This window comes from Bolinopsis microptera, chromosome 5 (genome assembly GCF_026151205.1).
Source record: "Bolinopsis microptera isolate Bmic1 chromosome 5, MBARI_Bmic_1.0, whole genome shotgun sequence".
NCBI lineage: Eukaryota > Metazoa > Ctenophora > Tentaculata > Lobata > Bolinopsidae > Bolinopsis > Bolinopsis microptera.
In genome coordinates this window covers 18,913,673-18,939,506 of record NC_087076.1, presented here as the reverse complement: position 1 = coordinate 18,939,506, position 25,834 = coordinate 18,913,673, and the positions used below count along the sequence as shown (strand labels likewise).

Here is a 25,834-nt window from a genome sequence, read left to right as displayed (position 1 = left end):
TCAAAATACTATTATCATTTTGGTTAGACTTGAAATTTTTTAAATATTGCTTAACATAACCCACCCATTATTTGAGAAATTTGCTCTTTTCGCAATCAACGGTAGAATGTCTTAATCCGTTAAATCTCATACATATATAGGATTTTGAGTTAGGCTGCTTGCATATTTCAATTCTCAACCTGGAGACTTTGAAATTCACCATTAATCTCCGGACCAGTCCCGGGTAAAAAGCTTGAATTATTCCATATAAGGAGATGTTGCTAGGATGGCACGGGTGTGAGGTGTGAAAAGTGAGGTCGTCTCAAATCTTGTAACAACATTGTAATCAGAATAAACAGCGTGTACTTTCGTCTACCTTTGTTTTTTGTCATAACTACGTGTCCTTTGGGGAGTGGTGATCCATTTGCAAACTGTGCCCTCGCCACATACGATTGTTTGTACTTCTAAGTCTAATCCTGATTGATCTTGACAGCTGGCAAGTGGCAGTCATGGGCTTCGAAACTATCCGTAACTTGGATATGTACAAGAAGGTGCGGTCCCCCCCCCCCCACACATATATCGACCTTTCAGAATATTCTAAATATTAAAAGGCACACGTTATATTTCCCGTAAAACTAAACCGATGTTTGTGACTATTAAAAGGTATAAATAAAAAAGTAAGTGTGTCCCGTTTTTAATACTTACAAACCTTTTTTGAAGGTGCCGACTGATTTGACGGAGAGAACTGCTTGCGGAGCCTTTATTTCTGTAGCCTGTGTTATTCTGACAGGTAGGTCAGTACTTTAATGTTAACATTGTCCGCTTTTGGTGCTTTTTCAAGTTTCAACGTAATTCTTTCGAGTTATGAGTCATAAACGAAATATTGTCTTTGATTCAAAAATACTCTTGTGGTGCCTACTACATGTGTGGCAAAATTCTCGATAACTTTTCAGTAAAGTTATATAAAGTTATATTTCAGTGTATCTGATGTTTGCAGAGTTGGTGCTCTATGCCAATGGTTCACTACACACCAGCATCTTTGTGTCGTATCTTAACCAGGAGGACGACATTGAAGTAAGGTAAGTCATTCAGAGTTATGTCCGTCCTTTTTAACAGTGAGATTACATTTCGGAGCTGTAGACATAAGAATATAATTTGTAACGTGTCAAAATCAACTTTTTTCCCCACTTTTTACATGGTTTATCAGTACAGACTAAAGGCTGTGATCGCGAACACAACTATATATACCATGACCATAGCTTCAATAATTACAATGAAAAGACTACAGGCTTACAATAACGTTTACCAAGAAAATCGCCAATAATTTTAAACATTTTTCACCAGGTTAAACGTTTCAATAGTGGATAAAGATTGTCAGGATCTATCCGTTAACTTGAGGCACTTACACGGACATCAGGAAAACATTCCTATCAATAAAGTACAGGTAGGTTATATTAATATTGGATAGAGATATTCCCAGGTGTTCATCCACCGCCAAATTCATAATCCCACCCCATTGGCATTACATCTTTTTTCGGAAAAATCCGTCTAGTTTGTAAAAAGCGTATGAAAATTGGTCGAAATCAGAAATAGAGGGTCCATCTAACGTGCTCGATGATAGAGCAGAAACATAAAAATAGAAATTTGAATTCTATTTATATTATAAGGTTTAAATTATTTGGTATTGCCAGAAAATTGTACAATTAATTGTATCACAAATTCATTCATTTTACAGGTTGCAGAGGACTGTAATATTAACGGAATGATCAAGATAAAAAAGACACCTGGAATCATGATGATCGTCCCTCATCACGTAGGAGTTTGTACGGAGTTGGGACCTTAACCCATTTCTAAAATTAGCTTTTTTGCGCCATATTTCGATTCGGTTCCAAAACAGGGGCATATTGATAATTTATCACTTCAAGTAACAGTCGATAAATCAGAAAACTAACAAAGGTTAACAGGGAAAGAATTGGACCGGGAAAGAATACAAGATAGTACCTGAGAATCGAGAAAAACCAATCATAACACCAAAAGGTTTTATCCCTACATCCGGATATACCCCGCCAGAAGGATACAAAGTAAGAAATCATTAAAAATATCATTAAACATGCTGAACATTAAACTTGTATAAACATTGCCACAAACAAGATTCAGTGTCTATAATCTAATATCATTTAATTCACAAAAATGTAAGTTTAAGAAAGAGAAGTTGAGGTTTTGACAGAACTTGTGTGTTGCAGGTAGTAGAGGTGATAAAGAGTCTGAAGATGAACCACGCTATTCATGAGTTTGAGTTCGGACCCTCACTTCACAGCACCCACAGGTGGGAGGAGGTATGTTTCACTTTCACTTTCACTTTCACTTTCACTTTCACTCTCTCAACTTTATTAATTTAAATTCTAGATGTTGGTAGAAACCAAGAAACTGCAATAACGCGGCTCAATTTGTTGCCTTAATTCTTCTTTGCGGTTTTCTTACAAACACAATAATAAATGATGCTGACAATCGATTAGTCCGCTTACCATTCAGGTATTACCGGTGAATGGCACACCATTCAGACCATTAGCGGGCGTAAGCAGAGAATATCCAGTCAACTTAGCACATGATTACCACATAAGAATGGTTCCAACCACATTCATCGATCAAAACAAGCGCAGGTAAAGTGGACCTAACTTCTGAATTTAGTGGATCTAACTTCTAAAGTAGATGTCCACTAGAGCGGGAGTATTCTTTGCCGGTTTTAACTTTAAAATGTGATCCAATTTAGCTAAAAAGGGGATAGATTCAACGATATCCTAAAATACTGCAATCTTACTGTAATACCTAGCAGTTGTCAAATACTAACAGTTTAAAACATTTCTGATTTCTCCTAGGACTGATACATACCAGTACTCGTACGCGTACCAGAACTTTGTTATGGCAACACCGGCTGGCATAGCACCACCTTGCATTTTATTCAGATACGATTTAGCACCCATGGAGGTAACTAAAAGTTTTACAGCTGTCTCGACATGACTCACACTTCAGTATATGAGTTATTATTATGGCTATCACTATGGTTACTATGGTTTTCTTATCAAATCTGTCTGGAAACTTATGCCATGATCAATGATTATGTAACCATTTTTTCTATTTTTTTGTTTTAAAAATTTTAATTTTAAATTCCCTGCAGATAAGATATCAGTACGACCGTAAGCCAGTATATCATCTTCTAACGATGATTTGCGCTATAGTCGGCGGAGTGGTTACACTGGCAGGGGTGGTTGATAAAATCCTGTTTAATACTCACCAACTCATTAAACAGAAGCTCCTCCTAGGAAAACAAAGTTGAAATCTCACAAAACACAAACCGTTATTTTCTTACTGGTTTCTGTGCGTTTATCAGACATGTTCCACAGATGTGATGAATATTTATTTTGTATCGTGTCCAAATCGATTTAATACATTTTCAGTACTTGTAATGGACTGTGTCATTTGTTTGACAGAAAACTCTTCACCTAGTAAATCTAAAAGACAGGAGTCCACTGACAAATAAAATCTAAACTAATTAGCTTTTTACTATAACACTTATTATATCAGATAAATAATTTTACGATCGCTTAGGATGTTGAAAAGGTTTGATTGCATGCGGAGGGTTCCTCGGACCCTGTCGCAGTCCTCGAGCAGTGGAGGCGTTCTCTCTGTTTTGACATGCATCGTCATTGTCATGATTTTCTACAGTCAGTTCTCCATGTGGTATGTGGACGTTTTATTATCATACTTAAATTTTAAATTCCTTTTACATTTTAAAATTATACGATTGGCTTCGAGTGCAATATAATCATAATACTGATATCTGGATATTATCCGGTTGGAAGAGACAAGGACAAGTGAAACAAGGAAGTTAGGAGTAAGGGCAAATTTTCGGCGTCAACGCCATCTTCAGGCTCAAATTATTTGTTATATAGTAGTGTTGAAAGTATTAATACTAATAAACAGCGAACTACTCCGTTATTTGATATAATCATAATAGAACAAGAGAAGCCGATCCAAAAAACCGAATATGCAAATGCTCGATTTAAATACAAATATGAGGAGGAATAGCACACAAACACAATACCCCTCATCTAACTATAACCTCTGTACAGGATGTCTCCAGTTTACAAGAGGAGGACGATAGTCCACAGAGATAGTGAGGATGATCACGTGCCAGTCAGTATGAACATTACATTCCTTAAAGCTCACTGTGACGATATCGCCTTTAAAATACATGTGAGTACCTGTAAACTTAATAGATTTCCTTCGCGTGTGTGGATTAAGCAGTGAAGTGCTAATTCCTTAGTTCGTAATATTGCTGTTGAGGACACAGTGCGGTTATAAAGTTGTTATACTCGAATATTTTATAACAGGATCAATTCTCAAAAATTACAAATGACATTACCAATCACGTGATGAGGAAATCAACCGGATCTGGCTGCAGAATGTACGTTGCTTATGAACTGAAGAGAATATCGGGAGAGTTTGTCTTCACCAGCAAAGATAATAAGGTTGGAAAATGTGTGGATAAAAGTTATGTTATGGAGGATATTTATAACAGAATTGCACTATTAACTTTAAAGCATTGACTAGTAGTATAGGGAACTATCAGGTCATGCACATTCAATAATCATTCATGTTTAAATATCAAATAATGTAGTGCATTCAAATGCGCAATTATACTGAGAAAAAAAAACCAAAGTGTGCACAATTCCAGACGGATATGAGTCATTACATAGAGGGTGCTGTATTTGGGGACACACACCGCTACGCTTACACGTGAGTAGAATCAATTAGACTACATTACGGGAGTTCCAAATCATGATCACTGGATAGCTTGAGAAGGTACAGCCGATCATATCAACGCTAAGTTTCAATATTTCAGGAAGGCATTTCATGCGTTGAAAGGTGTGAGACTGCGTGACATAGGGAGTTCAACACACGACTATATTGTTAAACTTCTTGAAACCACCTTCATTGACCTTTCGGTAAGACATTTTTACTAGCTACGGGTATTTGCCTCACAGAATGGCCAAAAAAAAGGAAGGTCTCTCAAAGTCACAAAACACACTTTATTCCAGTTTTTATCTCATAAGAAGCTAAGTTGACACTCATATTTTTCTTCCCGGGGGTTCATTTAATCTCATAACCATTTTTTCTTTGAGAAAAATTGGCCGGAAAATCTTCCTCCAAAAAAACATGCCTCACAGAATGGCCAAATCTGAATTTCTATAATTTTGTTGATGGAGATACTTTTTAAATTTCTATCACCACACGTTCTTAGAAAACCTATTAAGGAATGGGGTAATAACCTAAAACTCACGAAAAAACTGAGCTGTGAAAAATTATTTCACAAAAAAGAAAAAATGCCTGACAAAATGGCAAAAAAAAAAAGAAAACGAGAAAATTTTATTTTTCTAAAACCTTTGGCTCTTGTTTCAGGCATGTTGCTGGTATTAATATGCCTTGTTAACACCCCCATATAGGTGAAATTTCTTAGAACTGAATAAAAAGGGCATAATTTCCTACACCAAAAATGGCCATTTTGTGTGGCGTTGTTCATATTCCCTGATTTCATGATTTATAACCTTCATTCGGCTGTAAAAACACTCCATCTGGGGTGTTATTGTATGATAAATAGCTTGTGAATACTTTAGACTTATGGTTTCATTGAATAAAAGGAGTTTTAAATTTTGGCCATTTTGTGAGGCATATTTTGGCCATTTTGTGAGGCGTTTAGCCATTTTAACATTTTGTTTCTTCCTAAATTGAACAATATTCGTTTTGTTTGATGAATACTATTCTTTAAACATCTTCTGTCATACTGGTGCCAGAAGTTCTCACCAAAATGCAAACTTAGTTCAAAAATTTGAAAACAAATTTTGTGAGGCATATTTTGGCCATTTTGTGAGGCGTGTAGCCATTTTAGCATTTTTTTCTTCCTATATTGAACAATGTTCGTTTTGTTTGATGAATACTATTCTTTGAACATCTTCTGTCATACTGGTGCCAGAAGTTCTCATCAAAATGTAAACTTAGTTCAAAAATTTGAAAACAAATTTTTCAGTGCTCAAAATTTCTACATAAACAGTCATATTTATGCCAGAAAATGTGGTCCTAGTTAATGATTTCACCACAGGAAGTGTTGCCAGAAGACTTTTGTTTCATATGGTATCCACAAAACCTACAAGTCTTTTATAAAATATTAGTTACAAAAACATTTACAAATTTGGCCATTCTGTGAGGCTAGCCATTCTGTGAGGCATTTACCCGTAGTAAAAACATCGGGCTAGCCCAATAATATATTTCCTCCGGCTTTATCATACGTAATTTGTTGATACTAGTAAGAAGACATGCGCCTCAATAATTAAATAGAATTATACTTAATATGATGATTCACGATGCGAATAAGCAATAACGGTAATTTAACATTGCAGCTGGGAGAGGTCGCAAGCCCGTACCAGTATACATTCTCCTACAGATCCCACCTTGTACACAACAAGAAGGACGGTACCCCGCCTTCTATTGCTCAACACTACATCAGATTCAAGTAAGTTCCACACAGTGCAAATCAGGGTTTAGCCAAAGTGAAGGACAGTATTATTAGATTCACACTTTAATGTGGCGGTTTGAATTTTGGGTAAAATGCATGGCGAACAAGAGCCAAAACTTTTATAATTATATTTGCTTTTCCCAGCAAAATGAAACACTTCATTACAATAAAGGAAAAAAAAGATTTATATATACAATATGGGCAATAAACGTCCGATAAATACAATAATGTAAGAATAATTTTCATTCAAGAACTTACAGTTACGTATTTATAAATTTAATACAATTTACATAAATACACTTTAACATAAAAACCCGTTCTCAATATATTTAATAGTTCATCAAATAATCATCAAATATCAAGGAGTAAAAAAAATCGAGTTAAAAGTTTATCAGTAAATTATTACTTTATCAGTAAATTATTAATTTATGTTAAATTCTGACAATATTACTGTTGAGGACACGTGCCAGCACAGTCCGGTGTGATTCTCTCTCCAGCTTCCATCTCATTGGGTCTGTATAAAAAGGTATTCTCACAGGTCATGTCGTAGAAAGCAAACCTCTTAGCTTGAGCGTATCTCTCTTTGCACTCTCCGAGAAGAGCATGCTCGTAGAGGTGCTCACCGTTTATCGTTATTCGAACTATTCCGTCTTTTATGGAGAAGGACCAGGTAGTTTGTCCTTCGTCAGCTTTAGCACGTCTCAAATGTACAGGAGTCATACACGAGATGCAGCCGGTCATCCAGATGCCCCTGAGGTTCCACTGGAATTTCCCGATTTCTTTACCGTCTTCGTTGTAAAGCACGATTGAGTTGAGCTTCTTTCTTCTGAGCTTGGAGGCAACTTGGATACCTTCTTCGGAGGTAACCAGATCTTGTTTCACAGTACACTCTATGTTAGTGCAATATCCACACTCGGGAGTCCAGCAGTCACAGGTCGAATATTCTTCATTATACACTACATTATCAGGTGTCATTGTGTTAGTAGAGGCTTCTGTTGTAGGTTTCTTGGTGGTGGGCTTTACTGTTGTAGGTTTCTTGGTGGTGGGCTTCACTGTAGTTATCTTCTTGGTGGTGGGTTTCACTGTTGTTATCTTCTTGGTGGTGGGGTTTACTGGTGGTGGGGTAGTTCCCTTGTTATTGTCCATAGGTAATCCACGGATGTAGTAGCCCTCCATGTGTCTGAAAGTAATCCTGTCTACATCAGCATTTCCGAGAGCACGGCAGCTTTGTGGCAGGCCCGGTTTTCTGGGATTTACAGCACCCTCATCAAAATGTTGCGAGAATTGTAGTTCTCCGTCACATGTCAGTTCAACATCATCTTGGTTAAAGTTCCAGGCCCAGATCTGCTCCTTTTTCCCTCCAGCAGGAAAACTTCTGTAGGCTTGATATCTGGCATTACACTCTTCAATGTTGACGTCGAATCCTCTGTCGTACTTGATGGTATTCCACACCAAACGCCCGACTTTATTGTTCCAGTTTCCAGCTTGGAGCAACATCATCATAGTGGTTGCTTTGTCAGTCCTAAAAAGCTCGCCGTACGATGGGTTCGTGTTGTACACATCAGGGCGGAATGCTTTGACCTCCAGGATGTAATCTCTTAGGGGAAACATGACTCGTTCTTCGTTCTGAGTCAAGAGTCTCCATTCGGTAAGAGAAGGGTCCAGAACAGCAGAGAGGGCTGTGCTAAGTAGTGCGAAAACAATGGGGGAAATCATGCTGCTGAATAAAATGAGGTTAATAAATTATATCAGTTAAGGGTTTAACATCGCGAAATATTTAAGACAAAATTCAGGATAATAAGATTGCAAGTCATAAAGTTAGAAATTTAACGGAGTCAATTTAAGAAAGACTCCAAGATAATCCAAATCAATAAATTTGAAAAGCTTATTTCCAAATCACAGGAAGGCAAATATGTACCACAAATGTGATCCAACAAAACAGAGGCTGATGTTTGTCAGCTCAAACAAGGGTCTTATATACGATAAAACAACATTGGGCTCGGTCCGACAATTACGTATATCATAGTTTAATTAACATAATATGTGAGGAGGATAAGGAAGCCACGTCATGACGTTGCTGATATTACTAGATACAACATAGTACATATATGGTGTAGAGATAGAGTAGTGACGTTGTGTCCTGTATTCATAGTTAGCCGATACTGACGTTATTAAATTCACTAGTGATATGTAGCATAATAGTGATATTTGATTTATGACAACATAATATGTGTTCTATTTCTTTTATCCGCCAGGATGTATAACCGGAATTAACCATAGCACTTTAAAGACGCTCAAATCTTATGATGTAATAAAAAACCGCTTCCAAGTCCCAACCCTAGCAATACAAGATATAGATCGCTGTCCCCCTTTTACAAATTGTATTGATTAGTATCATGGCATTAATTGGTCAGCACTAACTTTAACTTACAGTAAGTGCTGACCAATGATTGCCATTACTATTATTGTGTTGTATAGAATATTCGATACAGTATAATATGTCGATACTCTAAAAAACTTATCGGACATATAAAACATAACTAGCTATTTACCCGTTAATTTCTCCAACCTAGATCCATTTTGAGAAAGAGTTTATTTGAATAAAATTTAAAGCAGAAAGAAATGCTCGGACTACATGAATACACCCCCGCCTGACCACCATCATCAACCCTCAGATACGCCTGGTCACCGCTGCTGGTGGAGTACATTGCGGAGTACAACACACTTTATGACGTCATAACCAACAGCATAGCTTACTGCGGGGGCCTTCTCACCACCGTGGAGGTCTTACACCGGGCCTTTATTGGGGGGTCCGCTTTTATCAAGGAGAACATGTACAAGAAATTGTGATTGATTATGGAGTAGGTTTTGAATTTTCCAAGGTTTGATAGGCGGTAGATTTGCAGACATTTTTTTGCTATTTAATTTAGAAGCGGGAATTTGGATTTTATATTGGATTGTAGTTAGTGTATATTGTCTTTTAAGCATTATTTATTTATTTGAATCACAAAACGATTGTGTAATGTGTATGAGTTATGTGTTAAATTGGATTTGTTTCATGCATACAGATACTCATCATCTGAATTATCTCATAATTTAACACAACATTACTGACTACCACGTGAAAGAAAAGCTAACAATTTTAAGTCTAATCCATTAACTGTAGGATTTATAGCTGATGATGATAGCGGCTGAGCCTCAGAGCCCGTTGGCAGTCATGGACTTTTACAGAACTTTACCAGCGGATCTAACAGCTAAAAGTAAAAGTGGGGGATTCATCAGCGTTGGAACTCTGGTGGTGATCTTTCTGTTGCTCTGGGCAGAAATCGGAAACTTCTTCTCAGGTAAAGGAGATTAGATAGAATAATTTCAAAGTTATTTTCATTTCAAATAAAATTATAAGAATCGTCTTAAGTTACGTAAAACGATGATATAAACAAAATTTGGAAGAATGTTGAGATTCAAATAGTTTAATTGGTTGACAGAAAGAAAGTACAGTACGATTATGGTAGAGAGGATAACCGGACATGACAAGATAGGATTGAACATCAACATGACCGTCCACGATTACGGCTGCCACAGTCTCTTCTTGAAGGTGCCACGATTAACATTAATGCTGAATGTTTAACGAATTTACGGTATTCTTTCAATTTTATAAGACATCAGCTTCTTTCATAAGGTATACAATAACTTAATAAGTAAAGTAAATAGTACTTTTATTTCCTATGTATCGTTTGCTATTCATGCTCAGATAACAATGTATCGATTTGAGTTGTCTTGATCAATCTCAGCATATCAATTCAAAATTCCACTATTCAGTACCGAACTCGAACGAAAGGGTATTTGATCGACAAATTGGACGAGTCAAAATTGATATTTATAGATGATCACCAAGGTGGATGTATGATTAGTGGAGAAACTGCTATTGTAAAAGTCCCAGGCTACATAGAGGTATATCTTAAGCTATTTTATTACTTCCATAAAAACTATTGTAAAACAATAAACATAGAAACAACACTGTAAAGGTATGGAAGGCTAGAAACTTAATTACAAAATCTAGTTTAATGGAAAATGGAAATGCATACATATTATGTCTGAAATTCAGTACAATCTAATATCTGCTCATAGATAGCACTGCGAAAAGCCGGCTCGAAAGAAGTGTCCCTCCCACATACGATAGAGCACCTCTACCTTGGAGACAACATCTTTCTGCAGGACGATGCTGTGTGGCACGACGACATCCCAGAGGTAAACCATAACCTCACTTGTCTCTTGCTCATGGAGGGGTGAGAGGACGGAGCGATCATAGGGACATCTAGATTCTAGAGGAACCAATCTGTTTGTTTCGATTCGTTTTCAAAGAAAATCGCTTGTTATTTCATCAGCTATCTCCCATTAAAAATGACACCAGCGATAGTCTCTCTTGCTGAAAGGTGGTAATGTACTGTAATTACAGATAGTGTTTAATCCACTAAGAGAGCACGATGAGAAGCTTGCAGAACCAGGGATGGACACGGAGTATCATTTACAGCTGGTACACACTGCCCTCCAGCTCCAACGGAACGGGGACCTGTCCGACCCTTACCAGGTTGGTGCATCTCCAGGAACTATACACTTCTTGGGTGGTATGGAAGTTATGAGAACTGTTTTAGTGCTAATAAGATACCAGTTTTGTCAGGATTGTTAATAATGATATTCTGATATCACTGATAACAGCTAACCAAAATACATCTTCAGTATTCTTATACCACGAAATCAGTAAAGAGCAAAAAGGCTTATCCAAGTGTAAAATTCTTCTTTGACTGGTCACCCATTACGATCAAATATGGAATCAAGTAAGTGTCATCTACTAATGAGGGCAGACTTCGAATACGATTAAGAATTTGAAAGAGTATTACCTCAGGCTATCATGATCATAAACATTAGGCGGAATGACAGGCTGAGCGCCGCCCAGTAAAAAGAGTAAAGAGTATCGAAAACTAATTAAGTTCTTCGTAGCCATGATAAATGGTTAAATTTCAGGAACTATTACTACTCAGACCTCGGTGGAAGACTAATCGCCACGATCGGAGGATGCTTCACGATCGCCATGTTCCTCCATACATTCCTTATTACCAGTGCACAAGCGGTGCTTGCCAGAGTTTCACCCATGTCATCCATGAAATTGGGAGCTTAGCATTGTTTATTACTGTAGAGCATGGCAAACTTTTTTAAATTGAATTTCATTTCACTTTCGGTTTTATTTGGACATATTTAGAAATATTTATTAGATTTGACGTCTGGTAATTTATAATATTAACAAGACACAAATACAATATTATGTAAGAGATATATGTAAATTAAGATTAAAATAAGTTATTCTCATTGAATTTTGATAAGAGGGATAATTGTTGATCTATGGTCTAGACTTATTTTGTAAACAGTCACAAATTGTGGACGATTGGGCTATAACAACAAAAGACAATGTTTGATGTTGAAGTCATAAATTATTTCGAATTAAAATGTCTGGTAAAACACGACAGGAATAAAGTAAAATTGAAAGTACAAACCGTTAATATGTATCTGACCAGGAAGGATGGAAGCGGTGAAGAAGATGGACATCTTCCACTCGCCAAGCTACGATGTAGCAGAACCTACAAAAGTAGGGGGAGCCCTGAGCCTCGCAGCCATCATCTTCTGTACACTCTGTTTCTTCTCTGAAATCGGGAATTTCAGACATGGTGAGAGTTCAGATCTATGTGAAAATCATCAGCTAATAATAATATGGATTATGGAATAAAACATTTTCATGTCATTGTAGAATGTAGATAGAGTATTCATTATCTATAGGTATAATTCAAGTGCTTTCTTTCTGCCAGGAAAAGTAAAAGAAATGGTGTATCTAGAAAACGACGTTGGGGGCAAGAACATGGTTCTGGTTTTCATGGACATCACGATTATGGAGCTGTCGTGTGAGCACGTGACCCTGGACATCCAGGATGGACATGGCAGGTATGAGATAGACGAGCACAGCACAAAGAAGAAGGGGGATGAGAACACTGAGGAGAAGCATCCTCATGTGGAGAAGGTAGGTGAGCTCTGAGAGCTGTGATTGCTTCAAATTTTATTATGGAGTTATCGAGTCTTGAACACTTTACAGGAGAGAAACAAGCTGTGCTTGCTTTCCTATAAAACATATTGGGTCAATTTTAGAAGTGCAATTGGCTCATATGATGGCATCTCCCAAGGGACTCTCATATCATACTGTCACCAAGATGCAGTTAGGTCTAACCAGTTAGACCTAACCAGTTGGCCTAACGCAGAGTTACTGAGTTAGGCCTAAATTAGGCGTTAGGCCTAACTGCATCTTCAATCTTGGTGACAGTTACTGTTAGGCCTAACGCCTAATTTAGGTCTAACTGAAACTCTGCGTTAGGTCTAACAGGTTAGACCTAACTGCATCTTGGTGACAGATATGTTTCAGACAGACACAGATGATGGTGGGTGTCACTTCCACGGATATATCCACGTTCGGCACATGAAAGGGAACTTCCACTTCACGCCTAGGGGAGCACACCATCACCCAAACACAACTATATCCCACAAAATCGACGGTCTCAAGTAAGACTAAGAGAATACAACATTTTTGAAAATCTAAAATGTGCATATCCAAACTGCCTATATAATACTTTCAACTACGTTTTGACATTTCACAATTAAATAATATGTAAGTAGATACTACTAGTACTGGTGCTATGCATATTCCGACTGCTTTTATCAGTTGTACGTCATCGGAAGGAAATCTTGTGAATGTTATGGCTGGTGGAGCATTTACATTTCTCAAATTTACTAATAAGGGGTCGTTCACATATTACGCAATTTGAAAACAAATTTGAAAAACAAAATTCGGCATCAGGTTAAACCACCTCTCTCACTCAGATTTGGAGACGAATTTTCACAGGATCAAGAAGAAGATGACATACCCCTTGACCCGTACAACAGTTTGGGAACCGAAGACAAAGAGTCTCTGGAGGGAGAGACCCACGATTATCTGGTAAAACTGGTCAGAACGGAAGTGATAGATGAGGAATTGGCGGAGCATATATATCCTTATCAGTATACTTATACTCACAGGCACTTCGTAGGTAAGATTATCAACTTGGATTACACTTCGTTCTAAGAATTTTAACGGAACAAATAGCTGATGGTTGAAGTAATCGAAGAGTTTAGTATAAAATGTCACATAACACTACATAACATTGCGAACTAACCTATAAGGACAGTAACAAGGTGTAATCTAGTAAATGTTAGCTCTCTGAAACTGTTCTCCCCTACAGGGCACCACAATAATAAGCCCCTCCCTCCCCGCATCTTCTTCAGACTGGACTTCTCGCCGCTCACCATGAAGTACACCATAGTCCACGACTCTTTCCTTGTTTTCATATCTCGACATTTAGCTCTCATTGGAGGAACCTTTGCTGTCCTCAAGATGTTCTACAACGGAGCACATGTGGCTAGGGAGGCCAAGTTCCAGTAAAACAATTATCATATCTGGCGAAGGGTCGTCGATGAGATGGTTATATATCGTTTTAAAAGAAGTTATCTTTTACGCCTCTTATTATACATGATGACATAGATTTGCAAGATCGAGTTTGGCCTTGATAGCTCAACCATCAGTTAATTTATTTCTCAGATATTTTCACTCAGCAGTTTTCATCTCATTAAACCGAAACCTTCAGTCAAGAAATTAAGATTTCACTGAGGCAGGTATGTATCAGTATGTGAATACAGAAAAAATTTGTATCCAATCTAAAAAATTGTTTTAACTTCAAGGAACAACAATGAAACTATTTATGTCAAATATATTGAATTTAAATATTTGATAAATTTTACTAAATTAATCCACAATTATCAATCGTTGCTCAATGGATTCCATGAACCTGAAAACTTAAAACAGATCTGTCATTATCATGAATTTAAAAGTGGGTGCCCAACATTCAACAACCATAGTCAAACAAACAAACAATGAATTTTAGAAGTCGAAGAGATTACGATCTGAAATAAATCGACTCAGACATTTCACATTTCCCTATCGCTCATTTTCGTCTATTCATTATCAATCTCTACTTCATCATTCAAGATAACGCTTCCTCATTTCTTCTTGAATTGAAAAGCTGCGAGTTTTGACTTGGTTCCATTCGATACTTCAGGCTTATCGCCCAGCTTTTTCGTTTTAGACGGATTCATCCCAGAGTCTTCATTATCCGTTTCAAAACTAACTTTCCGTTTCCCAGATCGATTTGAGTCGACATTTTCTGATGTATTGGTGTCCAAATTTTCCTTTTCTTCGGGCGCTTTTTCAGGACTTTCAGTCTCATCCTCGACAGCTGAACCATTCTGTTTCTCAGAATGATCATCTTTTTCCTTATGATCATCTTTATCTTCACTATCATCAACTTTAGAGTCAGGGCTTTTTCCAGCAGTAATATCTGGTTTAGTTTTCTTGAAACTGTTAATTAGACTCACTGTTGGTTCAGCTTGTTTGTTTTCAAGCTGTTTTGCCTGCTCCAGCCACTTATCCTTCTCATCTGTAGATAAATGTCTCCATTTAAGTGGGCCAGATTTAGGTTCCAATCCTTCCTGAGTCTCAAACCACAGAGCATAACCGGTTTTTTTCTTTGGCTTCGTCTTTTTTGTAGGTAACTTCTTGGCGTCACTTTTTGTAACTCTCTGAAAGGTCGACTTTTTCCCCAAATCTGCCAAAGTCAGCCCGGTTCGCTTTTCAGGAATATTCTGTAAGGACTTCCGTTTCTGGCCCATCTCTATACTCTTATTCTCGATGGTTTCAAGGAATGTTGTACTTCTGCGCTGAGTATTTTGCACCTCGTCTGATTTAACAGAGAAAGGGTTAACATCAGCCGCTACAGGAGCTGTCTCGAAAATGGAGGGTTGGTCCTGACTATCGTTCTCCTCAACTTCCTGTCTCGGTTTGGAAGGAGCAGCAGTAGGGCGATTATTCAGACGTAGAGGGGCCACCGACTCGTCAATTTGAGATATCCTCTTCTTCGTCTTCGACATCGAGTTTCCTCCCTGAAATACAATTATTATCAGTACAATGCTATTTTCAGAGATAAGTGTTTTGTGACACGTTTAAACAAATTCTATTGAGTTTGAAATTGAACTATCAAAGGTCGGCCCGTTAAGCTGGACTCAAAGTTAAATTCATTTAAAGCTGTTAAAGTAAGCTTACACTCCAAGAGCCTGAGCTGGAGGTAGGCTCAGCAGTAGCTATGAAAGGCTCGGGGTTATAGGACACTTCAGACACTTCAAATATGTCATCTTCCTCTCCGGGACCTGAAACAAGAGAACTTATTTTCAGCCTACTTATTATAAGTCTCGTATGTTACTTAATGTAGTTCTCAAGCAGAGTGACGTGCTTGTTTAGAGCCTGTACACGTAGAGTAGCACACATGAAACACGTAGTGATGAGTGTACTGAACTAAGTAACATGACATCCGGCCTCAACACACAACAAGTTCGCATTCTGCTTTCAAACTATACCCCACACACAAAGTAATTTTTTAAAGTTTAAGGGATCATTAAAATACATTCTCTACATTCACATCATTACCACAGGTACTCACTTCTTCGTATTTTCTGAGGACATCGTTAATTTTCTGAGCTAACATAACCCTGCCTGTCTTGCTGGCATATCGTGTCGCCATCTCCAGGGACTGTTTTGTTGGCATCATCTTCGCCAGCTCGAACGCTTTGAAGTCCTTGTTGTTCTTTATGGCAAGGGCCATGAGTTTAAGAAGCAGAGTAACTTCTTCTTTCTCCATTGTCTCAGCTCTACATTCCTACAGTTTGAAGAACGATGTCAAAATAATTCAGAATAAACACAAACAACAACCTAAATTGAGTGATGAGCATTGAGCAAAGCACGTTTTGTGGGGAATTGAGGTGACAAGGCACAAAAAGAGAGCTCCCAATTATGTCATAATTAGAGAAAATAAAGCACCTTGTGAAAAGTGTTGAGTTTGTTGAGAGAGTAAGTTTTGACGAAGTTGAGGACCCGGTTCTGCTCAAGACTGGTCCTCTCACTGCCAGCATCACAGAGTGGCACAGTGTGGGGTACTATGGACAACATGGGGCGTGGAGACAACCCCGGGTAAGTGACACCTGGGGTGTGTAGAACCGTCAACTCTCAGGGAGCAGCATACTACTATCCATTTACTAAACAGAAATTAAGACTGGTATACCCCCTCAATTCTCAAATAAAGGCTATCAGGTACAGCCGAAGAAAAACCAGCCACACCAAGGTGGGAGTTCAACAATCTACGAATCAAATCTTCCATAACATACCTTTACACAGGACACACTTTATAGCCTCGTCAGTAGCGGAGACCACCCAGTAGGTATCGGAGAGGTTACGTTTCCCAACTCTTAAGTCAGCAAGTGGGACCCACATCAGGTTAGCGTGAGGGAGCAGGGCTCGTAATACACCCTCACTGTCGAACACCTGGAGCAGAGGGCAATCAGGGGTAACTGTGTGGGTTATCAGGGGTAACTACTAACTGTGTGGGTAATAAGAGGGACTGGGGTAGCAGGAGGTATTCATAATTTATCTCTACAATTCCTTTTACAACGACGAGATTATGTCAAAATAGGTAATCACAAACTCTGCCTCTAGATAAAAACAGGATAAGATGAAGTTAAATTTGACTTACCAAAGGAAGAGCGCCCTCAGTAAAGCCAATCCAAGAAAGAGAAGAAGACGGGGTAACCGGGAGAGGACCAGTATGTATGAGGCGGGGTTTTTTAGTGTCGTACAAGGAGAAGCTCAAAGTGGTCCCGCTGTAATGTGCCACACTGATGAGGTCGTTATGTGTTGAGAGGGTCACTGGATCTCCTGATTAAATGAATCGAAGTTAGAAATTCCAGTTGATCGAACAGCATTAATCCCAATAATTAGATGAACTTGAGCGTGCGGGCAGTTTTTTATAGGAAATTACAGCTATTGAAACGTTATATGAAACTAACCAGGAAGAGATATAACATGACGCTGTAGCCCTCCCAAAGACCAAGTCCTCACGTAGTTGAGGTCAGATACTACACACAGCAGGGTATTACTGACACTTAGTAGAACAGCACTCTCCTCTTTTGGCAAGTTAACTGTCCACTCTTTGGAGGCGGACCAGGAGGAGAATATGTTTACCAGTATCTTGCTATTTCTGAGATGGAGATTGGAACATAACGTTTAGTTGTTACTATCAGAAGACTGATATAGGGATGAAACTTGTGCCGAGGCGATAAAACGGTTGAAAACTAACTTTGATTTCGTCTCGGATCCGCTGTTAGCTAGGGCGTAGGCCTGTTTACTCATTGACCCCAGAATATAATCTTCGCTGTTGACCATGTGTAGGGGATGGTGGGTTGTAGAGTCGTGAAATTCTAAAAAGAACAAGTTTAATTTCATCAACTACTAAACAGGGATACAAATTATATTATTTTCACTCGACACTCCTGCAGTTGATATTCAAAACAGATAATTTTGTGTACTTAAGTAAAATACCGATGTTGATGTAACTAGAGTCGTCTTCCTCCCGGGAAGTAATGGTGCCGATCTCGTTCCAAACAAGGTATCTGTACTTCAGATGATCAGGAGAGGATGATACTTGGAATGCCTCTTGCAGCTCTGGTCCAACATAAACTGAGACACAGCAAGTTAAAGTCATTGTTGTGTTAGATTTTGATTGCTGGTCAGCCCTGTGTCTTTAGGATGCTTAAATGGGATTTGCAAACATTCCAATGGGCGTGATATGCATCCGATAATTACGATATACAACGGAAAACCTACAATCCGGATGGTTATTTATTATTATTTATTTCATACACGCAGTGCAGTCAGCTAGTATATATAGCGCAGCGGGAAAAGTCTACGCTTGCCACTGACGGGAGTAAACTATTAAGCGTATATCTCGTTCGGCGTCCGCGCGCGCCGTTACGCGCGGTAATCTTTGTTACCGCACAGTCATGAGTTAGGCTATTGTATTGCTTTTCTCGTAAAAATTAAATTTCTCTACGTCAGTGATCGTAACACTTGTTTTATTTTTTAAATAAACCCAACTTAGGCAGGCAGTCTTATTAACCTGGTTCTGGTTCAGCCGCTACTACAGGCTCTTGTTTTATTATCTCAGGAGTTGTAGGACGTTCTGGAAGTTTTGCCATTTCCAGGATGCTCGGTTCGTTGCTGTCATCGTCATCATCATTTATAATGGCAGCATTTCTTGATGCAACTGCTTTTATGTCATCTTCATCTCTGTCCTGTATGTATTTTTGTTAATTAAGCAATATACGAATCTGGCGAGAATTTAAAGGTTACATAAAAACATCACCTAAGATTATGTCTAAAAGACAAACTCAAAATTCCACTAACCATGTTGGTAAAATCTTGATCTTCATCGTCGCCCCAATCTTCAAAATCTTCTGCCTCCACGTCTAAATACTTCTCCACACCGTTCTGACCAAAAACATAAAATTAAACAACTGTGATAAAATAGAGCACTACAGAATACAAAGCAACAAGGACATGGAGTTAAAATGGAGAAAGACTTAAACAAAAGGGATCGCTGCACGAATGGAACCCTGAGAAACCCGCCAAAATCAAGTACCTGAGTGTTAGTTTTAAGAGAAGCTTCAGTTTTAGGCGCACTTGAAATCATCTCACTGGTCACATACGGATCACATTCTCGCCATTTTCCTCTCAAATCACCAACCAGCATCTTGTATTCCTGTTAACGTTGAAATTCATCATTTTTATTATAGCTACATTATAATAACAGTAGACAACTTAACTTGTTTCTGTGTGAAATAAACTAATTAATAAGAAACTGTTTAGAGGAAAGCATGTTTGATGTTTCAAAACAATTTTCCACATTGGCAAACTAATTAACCAGACTATAATCAGTAAAACTCACTAAGATAAACTAATTAACCAGACTATAATCAGTAAAACTCACTAAGATAAACTAATTAACTAGACTATAATCAGTAAAACTCACTAAGATAAACTAATTAACCAGATTATAATCAGTAAAACTCACTAAGATAAACTAATTAACCAGACTATAATCAGTAAAACTCACTAAGATAAACTAATGAACCAGACTTTAATCAGTAAAACTCACTAAGATAAACTAATTAACCAGATTATAATCAGTAAAACTCACTAAGATAAACTAATTAACCAGACTATAATCAGTAAAACTCACTAAGATAAACTAATTAACCAGACTATAATCAGTAAAACTTACTAAGATAAACTAATTAACCAGAAACTCACGGAGGGATGAGTGGCTATAGAGGAGGGCACAGAAACACACTTCATCTTATTTACACAGGAATATGTGTGGAGATCCCAGATTAGTATAGTACCGTCCTTGCACCCTATTACTAGATACCTGGTGATAATAGTTCAAAATATAGGTGATGATATTTTGGTGTACAATACTAGAATAGCAGAACTGAGTGAATAATTAAAGTTAGAGTGGTTCATTTCATTGTGTTTGTATAATTTATGCATGCAAACAATTTAATTTGGAGCCTCTACCTTTTACAATAAGACAGCTCGAGTTCAAGTATACTGTTCATATCATCTGATTTAATGGTTTTCTTTTCTGACCAATCACCACTTGAGTATAAAACCACCTGAAAAGTGTTAGCGGTTCATTAACAACATTATGGGGTGAAATCTATGTAAATGGTTCAAACTAAACTTTGTTTAAAAGAAGTAAGTTAAGAAGTAAATAAACACGAGACATGTTGATAATTTTATTTAAAATAACCTCATTTTCTTTGGCAACAATCAAGTTCTCATAACTGTCAAACTGAATAGCACCCCTGACTTTCGATAAATCTACATCGTTACTTTTGGGATAGATATCAAACGTTTTCAAGCACTCCCTAGATTTAGCATCCCAAACTTTGAGTGTCCCATCACAACTAGAACTGGCAAAAAACTGTTTGCCTGAGAAATTGATTTTAAACGGAGAAACTACTGCCAAACAATTGATAAGAAATGGAATAAACACTTTAACAGACGTTTTCTAAGTGAATCATGTTGCTTCTTTAGCTATTACACCCTGTTGTAGAGAACTCTTATTAAATATACCATACCAAATGCAGTTCTAAGGATTGGTGCACTGTGTCCTTTGATGGTTGACTGCTCTTCACTGGCCAAATCTGTAAATGAGAGACATTTTTAGGAGCCATTAAAACCGATTGTAAAAACAATTTTGGGTCAAATACAGTCTTAAGCTGAAACACAAATAAAATCTTGCCACTATCTCACCAATGTAGGCGGAGTCATGGCAATAATGCCATTACGAATTAAAATGGCCTGAAATAAATGGCGATGATTCCCAATATTAAAATTATACTTTATTATGATAATATCAGACCTGTGATTTTCATGATGAACTCAGCACTTCCCACCAATATTTTATCTTTATCAAAGTTAAGCGAGAAATGTGTAACATTCCCAGAAAATTTCCCCAAGAAGCCAGACTTGTTTCCTTCAGGAAATCCCCACTTCTGGAGTGACCAGCCCTCTGATGCTGCAACTAAATTCTCCTCCCATTGTTTGATCAGGCTGACATTGAAAGCGTCAGCAAAAAAAGTTTGCTCTGGATCCTGAAGAATTAGGATATTTAGGAAGTGACCAATGGTGTAAGATTGGGACTCAAGTCAAACATATGAACCAAGTAGAGTTTAAAAAACGAACAAAATTTCAGAAACCTGAGAATCAGGATATTTATGAAACCTGAAAACCCATGTTTAGTGTTTACTAATATATATCAAGAGGATCACTTCAACTCACTTCAGTACTGTTCACTCCACTATAAATCTTCACATCTCCCTCAGTCCCCCCTGATATTATCCGTTTCCCATCCTGGCTATAACAAACAGCCACATGTCCATCCTCGTGGGACCCAAAGCCTGCACTAAATGTCATAGAGCTGTCAATGTTATAGTATTGTGAGCACAATTAGCTAGCAACTGTCACAAAAAGGCAAATTATACTGTGTTCAGACCAGTCCTTGCAGTAAATTATTTGTCAATACTTTTGAAGCTCTTTGAAAAATGCCATTTACCAATTAATTAATTTGTTGATAGTTGATTACTTTTCTCATTCGATAAAATTGCATCATTTTAAACAGTCAATTTAAACAAGGTGTATGAAGTGACATCATAGAACACACTAAATCTTATATATATGTAATTTTCTATCTCTTCAATAACTTTCTTCAAATTTGACAAACATTTTTGTATCCAATGCAACCCATTTGAAGTAAATAGTTTTTCTTCCTTTAGTTGTTTGTTTGTGACATAAGAATAAAACCTTCTTCTTCTCAAGTCACTTATCCGTGACAACTTTAACGAACATTTCTAAGTCCAACCCATTTGATAGTTTAAAGATTTTAGCCAACAAAGTGTTCTCCTTTTCCACATATGCCAGGCAGGTGTATAAGCCACCTTTCTGAAAGTTTTCTATCTCTAACATCGAAATATTGACAGTGACATTTATTGATCTGTAAGAAAGAACTGCGTATCCCTCTGAGAGATTCATGCCTGTCAAAAAACCGAAGGTCCAAACCTCAGACCCACAAGATTTCGATACTATGTCTTCCAGTATACAGAATGTGTGACTGTCTCCTTCTATAGGCATAGCTTTCCAACTGCAAAGTGTAGAATGTGAAGGTAATGGTTATCGACAATCAGCTGGTATTCGATGAACATATGGTAAATCTCAGCAAGAAATTTGTCCATACTTAAGGGGGCCGGGGGGGGGGGGCGGGTCTTCATCAAAATTATCTCGAAATCTAGTTTATAGTTGTTTCTGATAGAAGGGAGTGATATCTATCAGCTGCTTTTGGTCCCATGAAAAAATATTGTTCCTAGCCGCAATTATCGCCGGTCAAAGGTCAGTGCTCATGTGTAATTGTATTGCGCGAGCGATTTTCAATCGCGCATCCTGAAATTTCACTCGAATTTTAAAGGTCCAAGATTTTCAAAAACGAATTAAAAATCTTTAAAGGCCTATCTCAAAATACTGGCTTGAGAGTTCTCTTTTAACTGATCCTAAGAACATATCCTGAGAGTTTGAGGGTGATTGCTCAAAAAATGTAGGAGAAGATAGATTTTTAGACGCGATTTTCAGAACGCGCAATTGAAAATCGCTCATAAGCGCCGACCTTTGACTGGTGATAATTTCGGCTAGGAGAAATATTTCTCCATGGGACCAAAAGCAGCTGATAGCTATCACTCGACTCTCTTCTATCAGGTACAACTATAAACTCGATTTCGAGTTTATAGTTGGATATAAAGAAAAGGATTGAATTCAATTGTAGACATGTGTGATGATGTGATGTCATAAATTTTACTTTACTGCTCAAATTTTAGTACCATCTCACGAATCTTTACTGGGATTGATTCCAACTTATCTGCAAGACATGTTCGGATCCAAGTTTGGTGTGTGTAGCTTCTCAGTAGTAGCTCTCCAGATGAACAATCAATTTACTCAATCTCTGGAAACTTTTAAAGCTCTTCTAAAACCTTTCCTATTTAGACTGCTCCTTCATGAACTTTTGAAACTACAGGGTGGGCCAAAAGTCAGTGTGCAAACGTTGGCCTTAATAGCTCAGTCACTTAGTGCCCAATTGAAATACTTCCTTCTGGTATGACTTAGTACCACCACTGGTTCGAGGAATTTGTCAACTCGAAAAATATTCGCGTTCATTTTTTTCAAATGGAGGTTCATTTTCACATTTATTTGATAGTTTGGATAGTCGGATCAAGCTAAATGTTACTGAATTGTGTTTGGCCATTCGAATTACGTTTGTCCTGAAAGAATTAGAACTGTAGCTTCTCAGATGACCGAGATATGAAGCATAACGAGTTTATTCATTACGTGTGATCAGGTGATTGGTTTACCTAATCACGTGATAAGGTGACCCCGTTAACTACCCCGTTAAACATTATGGGAATTGTTAATTAAGGTGTCGTGTCACGGTGTCACATAATCACCCAGTCAATTTTGTTAACGAGATACACAAAATGCTTGATAACTTCGTCATTTATAATCCGTTTTGCCTCATGTTTTCAGATCATATGCAACATTTAATAATCTACCGTCTCTGAAAAAATTAGGCGTTCAGCATGTTCAGAGAAAACAATATAGGTGTTTTAATATTGAATGGGCGTGGTCTAAAATATTCGAATTTTCAAATTTTGACGACGGAATCCTCGAACCAGTAAGTACAGTATGCCATCTGCAAAGCAACAGCTCTCAAATATAAAACACGGCGGAGGTATAAGACCCAACGTTTGCACACTGACTTTTGGCCCACCCTGTATATAAGTCATAGTTGGTGTACGATCTTAAATTTTTTGGATACATAGTATGAATGGGTACTCCATATCAATAAGAATGCACAAAAACATAGTTAGTTATCAAATTTGAAATGTTTTGAAATGCACCAATAAGAAGTAAAAAATTATTCAAACAATAAACACATAATTGTCACAATGACCCTATATATAAAGAAAACTTTTCAAAAAATCAATATATTCCCTACCTATCTCAAATATTAGGAGAAACAAACAAAAACTTACAAAGAAATATTTCCTGTAGATCCTTGGTATATAAGCAACATTTGACAGAGCATTGTGTGGAATGAGCTATGTGCCCATCCTTGGAGAACCCAGCGAATGTCCTTGCTGTACGGCAGTGTTAAACAAGGAACTGAACCGATAGGTTCCGTTCAGGCCCTTCACACTTTCTTTCTGTCTAGTAGTTCTAATGTACCGTCACAATAGTGACTTTAAATATATCAACAAAGCTTTTTTCGTACCGCTGTCTTCCCGAAACAATAACACTAAAAACTACTGCGTGATAAGGTATTCTTATGAAAGTATGACAGTATTTGCTTTAGCGCTTGATTTTCATAAAATCTTGTAAATTTCGAAAATATGCGCGGCGCACCTAAAAATTTGGTTCCATTTAAAATTAATGTTTTAATCAGAATTATATCTAATATTTTTTGTGCAAAAATTACACAGGGGCGCCTTCCATTAAAAATGCATTAGACGTTAATTGACGATGTCAATTTATCGTTGATACATGTTTCGTATCCAAATATCAGAGTTTTATAGCGCGCGCCGCATGCCAAGCATGTCGTTGATCTAGCGCATCGCGCTACAACATTAGACGCACACAATCCACAATTACACATTATTAGTAGCGAGAGTGTTTAATTCGGAATCTCGCTTTCGCCGCGCGCAATATAATAGCGATTAAGTTCAAATTATATTTTAACGGGTGATTGGTGATACTCGTAAAATATTTGTTTCAAATACAAAATATTAAACGAGTCCAACCCGGCGCGCGTCCTGGTAAGTTATACACCTACAAATTATATTTAAACATTTATTTAAACTTTAGTTCATCAAATTTAGCAATATAATGGTTATCAAAATATATTGTAGCGCGATGCGTTACTGTGCCGCGCCGCGCACTCAATGAGGCTTCTCACAGCGATGCGCAACTGTGCCGCGCCGAGCTGAGATGAATTGACATCGTCAATTAACAAAATATACTAGTGGTCATTTCATAAACGATTATATTATTTTATTTAATTGAGCCACTGCTTGTAATTAATGATTGACAATAGTTTATTTTATTTGCTTATGACAAATACGCGTTCTAAAATTTTTTTCAGTGTTGATAATTATGGTATTGGTATGATTAATAGATTAGTATGATTATTACGCTACACTTGTATACAGTAGGCTTAATAATAAAGTTTATGGTCATAAATATTGATTGAAAAAAATTCCGAAATATTGGAATAAGACATTTGTAATTTTATTTTTTAATATAATTCTAGTCAAGTAGTCAAGCCGCGCATCGAAGCTTGATCCAAATTGTAAACTTTGTAAACGTTTGCGGAGTAAATATTTTCGTTTTGAGCGCTAGAACTGAGTTGAAGCTAGTTAGTTTTTGAGTCATGCCATGCACGTAAGCTGGTATCTCTCATTAACAATGTTGAATTGCAACTGGTTACCTGGCACTCGCTGATTTTGAAATGGTCAACCAACCCGAAACCAGAGAATAGAGGTAAGACCTTTCGTCTAGACACTTGATGAAATTTGTTGTAGCTATCTCGTTTGATAAGTGATAATAATAATTTTTTATTCACCGAATAATTTTTGCAGTGAATTCCGATAAGACAGGGTAACTAC

The 25,834-nt window shown here is 37.5% G+C and overlaps 5 protein-coding genes across 6 annotated transcripts; 4 read left to right on the top strand and 1 right to left on the bottom strand.

Annotated features, from left to right (window-relative positions):
* Positions 1 to 298: 298 nt before the first annotated feature.
* Positions 299 to 3,441, top strand: LOC134815918 (endoplasmic reticulum-Golgi intermediate compartment protein 1-like). The gene is made up of 10 exons (XM_063824526.1): positions 299 to 530; positions 700 to 769; positions 959 to 1,058; positions 1,324 to 1,423; positions 1,715 to 1,792; positions 1,944 to 2,060; positions 2,223 to 2,315; positions 2,512 to 2,639; positions 2,856 to 2,964; positions 3,155 to 3,441. Exons 1-10 carry the CDS (start codon positions 489 to 491, stop codon positions 3,311 to 3,313), a joined length of 996 nt encoding a protein of 331 aa, XP_063680596.1. The 5' UTR covers positions 299 to 488; the 3' UTR covers positions 3,314 to 3,441.
* A 148-nt stretch (positions 3,442 to 3,589) lies between these two features.
* On the top strand, positions 3,590 to 9,591 carry LOC134815919 (endoplasmic reticulum-Golgi intermediate compartment protein 1-like). Its single transcript, XM_063824527.1, has 7 exons — positions 3,590 to 3,717; positions 4,110 to 4,233; positions 4,371 to 4,508; positions 4,715 to 4,776; positions 4,883 to 4,985; positions 6,435 to 6,547; positions 9,226 to 9,591. Exons 1-7 carry the CDS (start codon positions 3,608 to 3,610, stop codon positions 9,398 to 9,400), a joined length of 825 nt encoding a protein of 274 aa, XP_063680597.1. The 5' UTR covers positions 3,590 to 3,607; the 3' UTR covers positions 9,401 to 9,591.
* Positions 9,592 to 9,714: 123 nt separating this feature from the next.
* Positions 9,715 to 11,946, top strand: LOC134815917 (endoplasmic reticulum-Golgi intermediate compartment protein 1-like). The gene is made up of 7 exons (XM_063824525.1): positions 9,715 to 9,894; positions 10,036 to 10,145; positions 10,370 to 10,501; positions 10,679 to 10,798; positions 11,007 to 11,138; positions 11,288 to 11,385; positions 11,573 to 11,946. The coding sequence occupies exons 1-7, from the start codon at positions 9,729 to 9,731 to the stop codon at positions 11,724 to 11,726; spliced, it is 912 nt and encodes a 303-aa protein (XP_063680595.1). The 5' UTR covers positions 9,715 to 9,728; the 3' UTR covers positions 11,727 to 11,946.
* Positions 11,947 to 12,124: 178 nt separating this feature from the next.
* On the top strand, positions 12,125 to 14,693 carry LOC134815916 (endoplasmic reticulum-Golgi intermediate compartment protein 1-like). Its single transcript, XM_063824524.1, has 5 exons — positions 12,125 to 12,270; positions 12,409 to 12,617; positions 13,014 to 13,150; positions 13,469 to 13,674; positions 13,867 to 14,693. The coding sequence occupies exons 1-5, from the start codon at positions 12,126 to 12,128 to the stop codon at positions 14,064 to 14,066; spliced, it is 897 nt and encodes a 298-aa protein (XP_063680594.1). The 5' UTR covers position 12,125; the 3' UTR covers positions 14,067 to 14,693.
* LOC134815915 (WD repeat and HMG-box DNA-binding protein 1-like) lies at positions 14,332 to 21,629 on the bottom strand. 2 transcript variants are annotated; one of them, XM_063824521.1, is made up of 18 exons: positions 21,411 to 21,629; positions 20,992 to 21,223; positions 20,708 to 20,773; positions 20,377 to 20,558; positions 20,142 to 20,239; positions 19,875 to 19,992; positions 19,204 to 19,323; positions 18,969 to 19,052; positions 18,682 to 18,856; positions 18,105 to 18,242; positions 17,863 to 17,983; positions 17,573 to 17,763; positions 17,260 to 17,441; positions 16,895 to 17,051; positions 16,551 to 16,711; positions 16,174 to 16,389; positions 15,780 to 15,883; positions 14,332 to 15,619 (listed from the first exon to the last, which is right to left on the bottom strand). In XM_063824521.1, exons 1-17 carry the CDS (start codon positions 21,543 to 21,545, stop codon positions 15,818 to 15,820), a joined length of 2,442 nt encoding a protein of 813 aa, XP_063680591.1. In that variant the 5' UTR covers positions 21,546 to 21,629; the 3' UTR covers positions 14,332 to 15,619; positions 15,780 to 15,817. The 2 variants fall into 2 exon arrangements, with proteins under 2 accessions (XP_063680591.1, XP_063680592.1); XM_063824522.1 differs by lacking the exon at positions 14,332 to 15,619 and having other exon boundaries at positions 15,801 to 15,874; positions 16,164 to 16,389.
* Between the last annotated feature and the right edge of the window lie 4,205 nt (positions 21,630 to 25,834).